We start from the raw sequence: 13,055 nt of genomic DNA on the forward strand, positions 1-13,055 counted from the left end.
TATTTCCCAGAGACCAGTATTTTCAGCTCTTCTGGTATTTAGCTCCATATTTGTAAATAATATGCTAATATTCTTCACAAATTTTAGACCGTCTGGTTAGTGTTCCATTATGGTAGATGAGGACTTGATTCTCATACCACCTAACCCTAACTTCTCCTGCCCCGCACAATATGGTTATATCACAGTTCTAAAAAACTTTTTAGTGTGGATAATTATGATGAGCCATTCCTGGGTTCTTATGGCTAAATTGGCTTGCTTCACTTCCAATTCCCTCTCCACAGGCACTTGGATCTCAACATCCTCCACTTGTGAGTTACCACTTCATTTGCTTTCAGTTTTTCAAAAATGTTTTATTTTTCTCCTTTCCTATTCTTTGACCTTTGTTTAGGAATCCTAATCCATTCTCTAGTCAATTCCCTCACCTATTCTTTTTGGTATTTCCTAGCTACTCTCTAGCTTGGTAAGCAGCACTAGCACCCACCCTGTCATCAAAAGCAGCAACCTGAGTCTTCCTAAAATATTTTGTTTTAAAAAGAATTATAAAAGTATGGCTATGCTTACTTTAACCACTTCAATAGTATTAAAATATACTGTGAAGAGTAGAAGTTTATATATTCCACTCAGTCACACCCACTGTTAAGTTTGGGAACTATACTTCCAGACCTATTCTATGGCTATTTGCATTTTATGTATAATACTCACTCATACCACAGTTTTTTAATAAAAGAGCATCATGCTTTCAAGTGTAAAATTTATTCACTTTACTCAAGAATAAATTGTGGATATCTATCAAGATTTACTTTATCATTTTTCTCAACATTTTTTAGAGCTTGTGTTCTAGCCCCTTATGTATGTGTAGCCTCTTTTGCATTTTCCCATCCTTCCCATTCACCTTCAGTCATCGACTTGTCACAGTACATTATAGTTAACTGCATGTCTCCTCATTATGCTTCAAACTTGGCTGATCCTCCAAGTCTTTTCCCTGGAAGCCCCTGCCTGCCTAGAAGCCCAACATTACGTTAGCCATTCCAAGAGGAAAGCACTTGGGAAGCAGTAGTCAGTTGCTTACTTTTTTTGAGTCGGATCTCACTCATCATGCCTCCTGGTCTCCCTGGACATCTATGATCTATTATGCTTGCACCCTTTCTACTCTATACATGCCCTAACGTGAGCTGCTTACCACCTTTCTTCTGCCTCCCAATGCTATTCCTGGTGCCTCCGCCACTCCTTGGCTATGCACAGCAAAGCCCCCCAATGTCCCCAGCACCTTTGAATCTTCCCTCCAATTCTTGACCTTCATTGAAGCCTTCCTTTTAATGGAAGACAGCACCCCAAGTGGATTTTCCCCCCTCATATTCCACCACACTAGAGATGGGATTGGTATACTCTTGCCCACTTCAAAACCATTGTGCTGCCCGCCCTGCTGCAATTCTGGCTGCTTCTCGGAAGCGCATATTGGTTTTACCACCCTTTGCTGCTTCTCGTTGCTTTCCTCTACCAACCGATAGAAGCAGTGCCCCACCTCCCCACCCATGCCTCCATCTTCAATGTTCAACCTAAGTCCCACCTCAGATGATGAGCCCACATTCCTAGTCCTTCTCCTAATTAGAGATTTTTTCTTGTCCTTAAAGTCTTTTTCCTATTTTCTTGGCCTATAGCAATAGGCCTCAGGAGTTGGTTGCTCCATCAGTTTGTTAATTGCCTTAGTACAAATATGACTAATGAGTATCTGCTTTCCTTCCCCTTTTGAAGGCTTTAAGTTACAAATCCAAAAGCAGTAAGTTCAAGAAAACAATTTTTATTTAAAAATCATTTCGTAAAGTACTGGAATGAATACATAGATAAAGAATTTAAAAATTATTCTTCTGATTTAGACTGTTTATTGGCTCAATTCTAGCTCCAAAACTTCACTTTATGAAATCCGGCTTCATAGGAAGGAATTTTTACTCAACTGAAATGAAGCCAGATGAAGCCGAGCTTTGAAGCGTGCAGCTTCCAATTCCCGGAAGAAAGCATCATCATCATTCTGTGTTATCATGTTCTGTAGTTGCTGAATTTCCTTCTCCATCTTAGATCTCAGCTCCCTCTTCACCTTATGTAAAGTCTAAAAGAGAATTCGTGTCATCTTGCTAGTCACATTTATCCAGGCCCTCATCTATTTTTATTCCGTCTCAACCTTCCTGCTCATCAAGTCCCACCAATGGTTTTAATTTAGCGGCATCTCTTACAGAGACCTGAGCAGGTTAAGTTAAAATCATAGGATAAATATCTTGGGTCAAAATGTCTTGGGTTTTCTAATTAGTATTGTCTCCATTTCCCTTTAAAAGGATATGTGCCAGTTTGGATGTATTATGTTCCCCAAAACGCCATGTTCTTTGATGCAATCTTGTGGGAGCAGATGTATTAGTGTTGATTAGATTGGAATTCTTTGATTGAGTGTTTCCATGGGAATGTGACTCAATCAACTCTGAGTGAAATGTTTGGATAATTTCCATGGAGGTGTTAACCCCATCCATTCAGGGTAGGTGTTAATTGGATCACTGGAGTCATATAAAGGAGTTCACAGACAGAAGGAGCTCAGAGCAACTGAGTGTGACATTTGAAGTGGAGCTACAGCTAAAAGGACAAAATGCCATTTTGAAACACAACCTGGGAGCAAGTGGACACTAGCCATGTTCCTTCTGAGCTAAAAGAGGTTTTCCGGACGCCAATGGCCTTTCTCCAGTGAAGGTACCATTGTATATGCCGTACCTTGGACAATTTATGGCCTTAAGACTGTAACTTTGTAACCAAATAAACCACCTTTATAAAAGACAATCCATTTCTGGTGTTTTGCAAAACGGCAGCATTAGCAAACCAGAACAGGATAATACCATTGTTTTTTATTTCCTGAAAATGTCAATAAATGACTTATTATCCCATTATTACCTGGGCATGGGATTTCTCTCTGGCTTTGAGCTCTTGATGTTCCTGTGCTATGGCTTCTGCCAGCAATGAAAACTGTTTACAGGAAAGAAAAAAAGAAATGTTGTATTTAACGTTTGTGGTCAAAGTATAATAAATCTTGTATTTAATATCCATAGGTTTAAAGTCTTTATTTTAATGTAAAACAGGACAATACAGATTTTGTCTATGGTCAAGAACTAGCTAATTTTCTCTTAAAATTTCAAGTTTTAAAATGGACAGCCTAACTTGAAAACTGAAAAATTCTGACTTAATACATAGGGGTTTATTGTTCAACAGACTAAGCTGACTTTCAACACAGGTGGTCAGAATTAAATGTATTATAATGTAAAAAGACTGAACCTACCTTGTCTTTGTAGTAGTTCTCCATTGAGTCCAGTTCATTCTGGTGCTGTCTCTTTTGTTCATCTCTCTTTTCCTTAGCATAATTTCTTAGGTCCCGTAATCTTTGCTTCTGAATTTGTATACCTTCTTCAAATAGTTTCTTAAATATCTGCCAATTATTTAACCATAAGATTATACTGAACTGTTATTGAGGAATATCATTTTGTCTAACTAGAAATAGATACTGATTGTATTTTGCAAAGACATTTTAATAAGTTTTAAGATATAATCCATATCCATAAAACTTACGCTTTTAAAATATATAATTCACTGGTTTTTAATGTATTTGGATTTATGCAACCCTTGCTACTATCTAATTTCAGAACATTTTCATCACCCCAAAAGAAATGCCACACCCATTAGCAGTCAGTCACTCCCCTTTTGCCCCTCCCTCTAGCCCCTATAAAACATTTATCTTTTTTATGTCTATGCATTTGCCTGTTCTGGGCATTTCATATAAATGGAATCTTAAAATATGTAGCCTTTGGTAACTGGCTTTTCATTTAGCATGTTTTCAAGCATGTCTCATCCATGTTGTTGAGTGTATATATTCTCTTTTATCCCTTCATAAATTGATGGATATTTGGGTTCGTTCCACTACTTGCCTATTACAAATAATGCTGCTATGAAGATGCGTGCCCTGGCTTTAGTGTGGATGTATATCTAGGGAGTGGAACTGCTGGGACATATAATAAATTGTATGTTTAACTTTTTGAGGAACTGCCTGATTGTCTTCCAAAGCAGCTGCACCATTCTACATTCCCACCAGCCCTAAATGAGGGTTCCAATTTTTCCACATCCTTGTCAACATTTATTATGTCTTTTTTTATTTTAGCCATTTTAGTGGGTGTGAAATGGTAACTCCTTGTGGTTTTGATGCATTTCCATAATGATGATGAGCATCTTCTCGCACATCCCAAAGATTCTGTACTGCTTTCAAAAAATAATTCTCAAGCAGCTGTATATACAGGGCAAGAACCCCAGTGCGTAACTGGTAAGATGGTTATCATCTGTCTAGGCTACAGTAAAACAAGTTGTTCACAGGTTTTGGATATGCTCACTTGTCTTCCATTCATTAGTGAGAATTCTTGATAGAACTGGTTCTGACAGATATATTTATTAGCTACATTACGATAGTTACTTGTTGAGCCTTAGTAGTGTCGTTCTTTGGAAATGAGGATAATAATAGGATTCACTTCAAAGCACTGAGCTCAACTGACTATAATTACTAAAATGGTTTACTCTAGAGATGAAATTTGCCATTGTGGTATCCCAAAAAGATTAAGCATTTCAGCTTGATCAGGATAACGAGACAGCATATCTGTCCTATCCTCTTCCTGATTTTATGTGGATGTCTGATTTTATGTGGATTCCTAAATCATCTAATCACGACCTCAAATTCCTGTCTCGTACAGTAAGTTCCCAAATTAAGTGCTGGAAGTCAGAGCAAGTTACAACTTCACATTAAGATAAGAGCAGCAAGAGAAAGACTGAGATGCACTAAGGGATGATCAAATGAATCATGGACAAGTAAGGATTCTCACTGCCAGCAATTTAGGATGGGCATTTGGATTTCAAATTGTGACACGAGTTACAAAGGAGGTGGTCCTGAAAGGTAACAGATGAAATTCACTTTAATGAGACTGGATTTAAGAAATTCTGTGTAACCATTTCTTCTTCCTCCGGGTCCTCATTCTCATCATTTTTGCACGCAGCTGAACTCTATAATCATCGTAATATTTTCGGGCACGAACAGTTTGCTGCCGATTTTCTTTTATCTTTGATTGGGTCAACCTCTGCCTGTTAATGCGATCCTTAAATTCTTGCTAAGAAAGGGAAAGAGGAAGGGAAAATGAGGCAAGGACAAAGGAAGACAGACTTCAGCGTTCTCTTCTACCCCACTCCCCATCATGTCTTCTACACAGTGAACCATCTATGGAGGGCCAGTCCCACTGCCTGGGCAGTGTGTGAAAGACTGTTGTCCCCCAGGAGCCCTCCAGACTCTGGCAGGTTCACGACCTCAATGTCCAAGGAGCAATCCACTGCCCCAGGAGGACCCACTGCTGCAGAAAGCAGCATGATCCTCGGCACCCTGGTGGATTTGAGGATCTCATCTCCCCATTCCACTATGGGGTTGCCTAAGCCAAACCCAGATGCCAGCTTAAAAGGAGTAGGAAAAGAGTACTCTTAAAGACTTTCAAGCAAAACTAGAGTTACCAATAGTATTTAAATTAATTAGGCTGTAAGTAAGGATTACACTAAAACTGTTTTTCCCCCTGCTACCAGTGGTAAGGGGCTCACAAACCTTCTGAACCTGTATGTTCATTATGAAATTGGACAATACCTGACAAAGTAGTGAGGCTGAAATGAGGTCATGTATATAACAAAGCCTCCAACTGTATGTTCAGGTATTTGTTTTCTTCTCTCTATATCAAAGTACCACATGCAGTTCTTGAGATGCCTTCCCCTTTCTCTGGGATTATTTAGAATTATAGTTCTCCGTGGCTTATATCTATTCCACACTCAATTAAGTGTTTTCATATCTCTTCTTCTGGCTTATTGTCTCTAACCTCTGTCATTGCTCTTCACTATGCTCAACAGAGGATAATGTTCCAGGTACAGTTCCCAATGGAAACTACAATGGAGGCTGGGATACTACCTCAGGTCTCTATTGAACCTGAAAAAGATAGGAGAGGGCTAAAAGCACTAATTTACAACCATGTGGCATCTTGAAGGGGTTGTGGGACAGACCTGGATTCAAATCTTGACCTTGCCCCTTTAGGGCAAGACCCAGGGCAAATTACTTAATACCTCAAAGCTACAGGTTTTTCATTTCGTTTATTAGCAAACATGTACTCTAATATGTTACTGTAAAGACTAAAGGAAACTGTGCATATAAAGCATCTAGCACTTCCCCCCTCATCAATTTCGGATTAAGCCCTACATGCCTTAACAGGCAAGTGTTAGAGATAAGAGTCTGTGGGGGACTACTGCCCAACTGGTACCAATAAGAAAGGTTTATAACAGCTTATACATTAAAAATTAAAACACTCAAATTGCTCTTGACGTACCAGTCTCTTGTTATGTTCATATTCTTTTTTGACAAGTCCAGTCAGGAGGTCATGCCTTCTCAAGGCTTCTTCTATCTTTAAGGGGGACACGAGGGGAAGTGAGTTAATAATGCTGTTTACTGGATTCTCAAGGATAAGCTCCTCCCCTTTCTGGTTTGTATTCCTACTCTTAAAATTGACACTAACTTACTTCATCCTGGAGTTTCTTCTTTGATCGATTTTCTCCAAATGCATCCTTTTTGAGCTGTTCAACTTGTGCAATTTGCTGTTTCCACATTTTGCTTAGTGTTTGGCCAGAAACATAGAGAAATGGAAACTCCTCCAGCATCAGGGGCAGGAGACTGTATTCCTTTAATTTCACTGCAAGGTAAAACGAGATACTCTTAATCTGAGAGACTTGCCAACAGCTTTTTATGAGAGTTTTCATCTTACCTTTCTAGTAGAACAAAGCTTATCTAAGTGAGGCATTTCGAATCCTGAAAAGAACAATTCTAAATTTACATATTATTTTTGCATTCCTTCTTTGATCAGTGAGACAGCTTCTCATAAAAAGGAAAATAAGCTCAACAGTTCTGACTCATGACCTACTGGTCTTGTTGCAAAGTCCATCCTAACTGCCCAGCTGATTCAGTCTATGGATGGATGCTCTGGGTGTGGTAAACTGAAGACTCTTCAGCTCTCTTGGTAGGCATGTGCTGAGAATAAAAAGTCTCTGTCTAATGGGATGAATTGGAAGGCCAGTAGTCTCTGAAACTGCATCCTAGCATTTCACATGACCTGATTTCTCCTATACCAGGGCTCTAACACTCACTGGCAACCAACTGACAAGCCATCTGCTTGCTTTGGAACCATCCCTTTAGTTCTACCAAGTTCTCAGAAACAAACAAAAGGCAACCAGAGTGAGTGAACACAGAGTGAGGCCAAAGCCAGAACCGTAGGTAGTAGTTGTAGCATCTCCTTTGTCACTAAAATATGGTTTTCCATAAGGTACTGCCATTTGAAAGTATTCTCTTTACAGAAATCTAGCCCTATGGCAGTGATAAAAGAGGAACTTTCTCCAGCTAACTGGTGTATGCTGGTTTTCAGTGTTGTGTCCTTGGAATGTAGCATACGCTTTCAAACACTGCCAGTTTTCCATAAAGTATGATTTTGTGGTTCTTACTTGGAACAGCTTTATTTGGCTTTGGGAAGCTGCCTCTTGGACTTGGAGTTGTGGTTTTTCTAGAGTAAATCTTCCTGGGCTGACCAGGTTTTGGAGTTCCTTTATAAACAGCTTCTCTGTATAGTTTTTTCCTTAGAAGCAGATACAAACAGAATAGAAATAAGAGGTAGGTCTAATAACTCTGATACATCACCTTCAAGTATTACATATTGACAAAAAAAGACTAATTAATCCCCAGCCAAACCACCTTACTTCTTACATTTAAATCTGGTCAAGCATTCATCTACTCTAAGTAAGCTGAAACGTATCCTTTGGCCTCTGCTATCCCTTGGAATTTGAAAAGGCACTGAATCGTTTTCAGGTTTCATAGACACCAAAATCCCACACCCTAAATATAACCACTGTTAACATTTTGAGGTACTTGCTGCTTTTCCATGTAGATTTTAAAAATTCTTAATGTTTAACTGTAATCATATTGTATTTTATAAACTGTTTTGTTCATTAACATTTTGCATGAATATTTTCCCTGTGGTTTCATTTAGCTTCTGTAACCATCTTTTTGAAAGGCAGTGGAAACTTATGCTTTGGGTTTCTCACCTGGCATAGAACAACTGGGATTTTCTGTCTCCTTTTACTGCTCTTTAATTTTGTCAGCCTAACTATTTTTTTGAACTCTTGGTGAACTGCTAAGCAATAGAAACTCATGAAACTGACAGAAGTTTTAGGCAGGAAGTAAAAATGCTAATTTTCCTTGGTATCCTGACTTGCCACATGTTAGCAACTTGACTATCTAATGAATGAGTTAAGAGAAACTCCTGTATCATGAAATGAAATCCTGCATTTTCCTAACAAACTAAGTCCCTGCTAGTGTTTTTTTCCCTTTAAAAAGATCATCTCTGTATTTTTCACTGATCTGATCAAATGTCATTTATTACAGCGGAGATTTTTACCCACTATTTCCTCCTCATCATCATTTTTCACTAGAGGTCCAATGTTCTCTTGAACTTTATTTCTTCTTAGTTCCCTTTCAAATGCTTCAGTTATTGCCTAGAACGGAAAAGGTCATATGATATTATAGCTATTAAAAACATTTATAACTGAAGCTATGGAACTGTAACCCGTAACATTCTTTGAAATTGGCTCTCTAAATACTCATTAAATTGCACTTGGAAAGTTTTCACTTCTATGTATATATGTCATATTCTACAATTTAAAAAATGACAAAATCCATAAATGAAAATAAGGAAAAAATTTCACTTAGTATCCTGCTACACCTAAAATACCAACTCTTTTTTTTTTTCATTCCTTTCAGACTCTTTATCATAAATATATATTAACAGATATAATTGGGACATAAAATGAAATTATTTATAATGCATTTTTTGTTCCCATAGTTTTTGTAATTATTTTGATATTCTTCTGAGTTGAAGTTACATGCTGAATTATATACTCAGCTGAATGAAATAAGCAGTCTGAAATAGTTTTACACCATTATAAAAAATACTAACAAGCAAATAATGAGAAATGTGCTAAATTTTTACTGCATTTCAAAATCTCTACTATGTAGCAAGCAAGTCTTCCTTGGTAATTCCCACCAGTCTTACTGAATCTTAATCACGTCTCATTCCTGTCTTGGGTACTTTCTCATCCTATCTATATACTCTTCCCTTAAGCTCTCTCTAAAAAATACCAACCCACAATGAACTCATCTGTCTTAATCCATTGGAGCACTGGACCATATCCTGACCAAGTATTTTCTCATAGTTTAAGGAGTGCAAATTTTATATCTCATAGTGGAAGGGCAAAAGCTGTCACATAAATCTCTATCATCCACTAGACTCAAGAATATTAAACATATTTTAAGCCTTTAATCAGTAGATTTGGCTAAAGGTAAATGGCATTGTCTCCTGCCCAATGGTAGTCAAGAAATGTACCTTTGCTCGGAATCGGCGGATATCTGTTTCTTTTGGCTTTTGCTGCCTTGTTCTCTCCATATGTAACTGTTTGTGTTTGTTGACTGGAGACGGAGAGAGCGAATGTGATCTGTAGGGTGGCTTTCTATGTATGGAAAGTCCTGTAACACAGAGAGTCAAGTACCATTAGTCCCATGACAGCCACAGATGTTAAGCTGGAAACCAAATAGTTGGTTTTACCAAATGCAAAGAGACTGATAAGTAAACGTGCTAAATGTATTCTCTCCTAAAACTAATTTGTATTTATTTGTATGTTTAGTCAAAGCAAATAAATGGACAAATGCACATAAATGTGCATTGTCTCAAAGAACGTACTATACTCAGCTTTGGTTTGAAAATGGAGCAACACATGGACTGCCTGCCGTGCGCAAAACCCTACAGGAAGTGCTCTTAGTATAGCGTAATGGGGAGAAAGAAAAGGTGAATCACCAGAGCATTGTGTCTGCTATTCTTTTATCAATCTAGGTACTCTGAGGAGGTGGGATATAAATCCATAAACCTATTTTATAAAAACAAAGCAGCAGGCTCATAAGTAGGTGTTTCATGTAGCTTAGCATTCTCTAGGCTGTCTTGATGTTTCCTCCTTAGCAGTTTAGCCCTCATAACTCCACACTGCCTAAGATATTTGGCAATTCACTTCTCTCCATAAACCTTTTTGTGTTCCATGGTTTATACATGAGTTGAGCATGTTTTAGCAGAGAAGAGACGGACTCCATGCTTTTGGAAAAGTGATCTAAAAATACAGTTCTGACCTTAGGAGCTAAGATGGTGGCATAGAGAGGAGTGGAAGACTGTTAGTCCCCTCCGGAACAATTCATAAAGGACCAAAAAACTAGTAAATAACCTGGAATAACAGGGGGGGAGACAAAACGTGACTGTCCACTCCTCATCCACCAACCTGAATTGGGAGGAATGCCCGAGATCACAGCATAAAATCTGTAAGTGAAACCTGCGGCCCCCACGCTGAGAGCCGAGAGCCCCTCCCTCACGGAAGCCGCGTGGTACACTCTCTCAGCCCAGCTCCAAGTGGGGTTTTAATGTTAACTGCTCAATACAGACAGCGAATCCTCAACAAGCAGATGGAGGCTTTTGGTGATAACTGACCTTGGGAGAGTTGGGGGACATATCTGTCTCAGGACAGGGAGCCCAGAGGACCGGGTGCTATCTCTGGCTGACGGGTGAACCTGGGAGTTTTTCTGTCCCTTTCTCTCTCTGTGGAGAAAACCTCAGCCGTTCCCAGCCTGCAGCGCTTTGCAGTAAAGACAGCCTCCGCCATTTTAAAATCAAAACACTTTGATCAGCAGAGTCACAGAAACAAAGAACTTATTGATATGCAGATGACAACTCTGGAGGGGGCACAGCTTCCCAAGAGGAAAGGGACGGGCACAGCTCTACTGCCCGTCTTTCAGTCTTTCCGGAACCAGACCCCAAAGCCTGGGGGAGGAGAGCCACAGGCCACACCCTCTTACACAGGCAGTGACAGGCTGACAGGTGCACCTGCCGGGCAGAAAAGCACAGGTGTCTCAATCCTCTAAGAAAACCCATCAGGGAAACCAGATACTGAAATATTACCTCCTTCTGTGACCTGAGCCTTTTCTCATCTGGGAAAACCTGATTGGGGTGGCCTAGGAGGTCAGATGCCTAGACAACAAAAAACTACAACCTACACTAAGAAAAACAAAGCTATGACCCAGTCAAAGGAACAAACGTACACTTCAACTGAGATATAGGAATTTAAACAACTAATGTTAAATCAATTCAGAAAGTTTACAGAATATTTCACAAAAGAGATAGAGGCTGTAAAGAAAATACTGGGCATATATACAGCAGAAATCAAAAGTTCAAAAAAAACAACTAGTAGAACCTATGGAAATGAAAGGCACAACACGAGATGAAAGACACAATGGAAACATACAACAGCAGATCTCAAGAGGCAGAAGAAAACACTCAGGAACTGGAGAACGAAACACCTGAAAGCCTACACGCAAAGGAGCAGATGGAGAAAAGAATGAAAAAATATGAGCAACATCTCCGGGAACTTAAAGATGAAACAAAGTACAAGAATCTATGTATCACTGGTGTCCCAGAAGGAGAAGAGAAGGGAAAAGGGGCAGAGGCAATAACAGAGGAAATAATCAATGAAAATTTCCCATCTCTTATGAAAGACATAAAATTACAGATCCAAGAAGCGCAGCGTAATCCAAACAGAATAGATCTGAATAGGCCTATGCCAAGACACTAATAATCAGATTATCAAATGTCAAAGACAAAGAGAGAATCCTGAAAGCAGCAAGAGAAAAGCAATGCATCACATACAAAGGAAGCTTAATAAGACTATGTGCAGATCTCTCAGCAGAAACCATGGAGGCAAGAAGGAAGTAGTGTGATATATTTAAGATACTGAAAGAGACAAACCGCCAACCAAGAATCCTATATCCAGCAAAGCTTTCCTTCAAATATGAGGGAGAGCTCAAAATAATTTCTGACAAACAGACAATGAGAGACTTTGTGAACAAGACACCCGTCCTACAGGAAATACTGAAGGGAACATTGCAGAGTGATAGGAGAAGACGGGAGTGCGTGGTTTGGAACACAGTTTTGGGAGATGGTAGCACAGCAATGTAAGTACACTGAACAAAGATAGCTATGTATATGGTTGAGAGAGGAAGGTTGGGAGCATGTGAGACACCAGAAGAAAGGAGAAAAGATAAAGACTGGGACTGTGTAGCTTGGTGAAATCTAGAGTGTTCAGCAATTGTGATAAAATGTACAAATATGTTCTTTTACAAGGGAGAACAAACAAATGTCAACCTTGCAAGGTGTTAAAAATGGGGAGGCATTGGGGGAGGGATGCAACCAATGTAAACTAGAGACTATAACTAACAGAATCATTGTATTATGCTCCCTTTCATGTAACAAAGGCGATATACCAAGGTAAATGCAGATAAAAGGGGGGGATAGGGAAGGCATGTTAGACACTTGACACTGGTGGTGGTGTCTGACTCTTTACCCTATTTTGATTTAAGGTTACTTTTCCTTTTGCTACTTCCTGGCTGTCATTCTTTTCCTCTTTCTTTTCTCTCTCTACCTTCTTTGACGCCCCCTCCTGCCTTGTGGAAGAAATGTAGATGACCTTATATAGATAGTGGTGAAGGTGGTAAACACATAAAGATGTGACCATACAGAGAACCATTGTTTACTTAGGAGGGAATGTATGGTGTGTGAACAAAACCGTCTTAAAAAAAAAAAAATGGGTTGATGACAAAAACTCAAGGGCAATATACTGAGTGAAATAAGCAAGACACATAAGGACAAACATTGCAGGGTCTCACTGATAAGAACTAATTACAATATGTAAACTCATAGACATGAAATATAAGGTACCAAGATATAGGACAAGGCTTAAGAATGGGGAGTGGTTGCTTAGCATGAGCAGAATGTTCAACTAGGATAAACTTAAATGTTTGGAAATGAACAGAGGTGTTGGTAGCAAGATGTGAG

General features: G+C 39.1%; 1 protein-coding gene across 1 annotated transcript in view; it reads right to left on the reverse strand.

Moving 5' to 3' along the window:
• Window positions 1–1,782: 1,782 nt before the first annotated feature.
• CEP95 (centrosomal protein 95) overlaps window positions 1,783–13,055 on the reverse strand; it is a 79,540-nt gene continuing 68,267 nt past the window's right edge. Inside the window, 10 exon segments of the mRNA XM_037809732.1 lie at window positions 1,783–2,104; window positions 2,929–3,000; window positions 3,311–3,457; window positions 5,017–5,025; window positions 5,028–5,174; window positions 6,420–6,494; window positions 6,610–6,779; window positions 7,582–7,710; window positions 8,535–8,628; window positions 9,516–9,655. Coding sequence (XP_037665660.1) covers window positions 1,928–2,104; window positions 2,929–3,000; window positions 3,311–3,457; window positions 5,017–5,025; window positions 5,028–5,174; window positions 6,420–6,494; window positions 6,610–6,779; window positions 7,582–7,710; window positions 8,535–8,628; window positions 9,516–9,655 — 1,160 coding nt within the window. The 3' untranslated portion in view covers window positions 1,783–1,927.

The sequence above is a fragment of the Choloepus didactylus genome, chromosome 18 (genome assembly GCF_015220235.1).
Source record: "Choloepus didactylus isolate mChoDid1 chromosome 18, mChoDid1.pri, whole genome shotgun sequence".
NCBI classification, from domain to species: domain Eukaryota; kingdom Metazoa; phylum Chordata; class Mammalia; order Pilosa; family Megalonychidae; genus Choloepus; species Choloepus didactylus.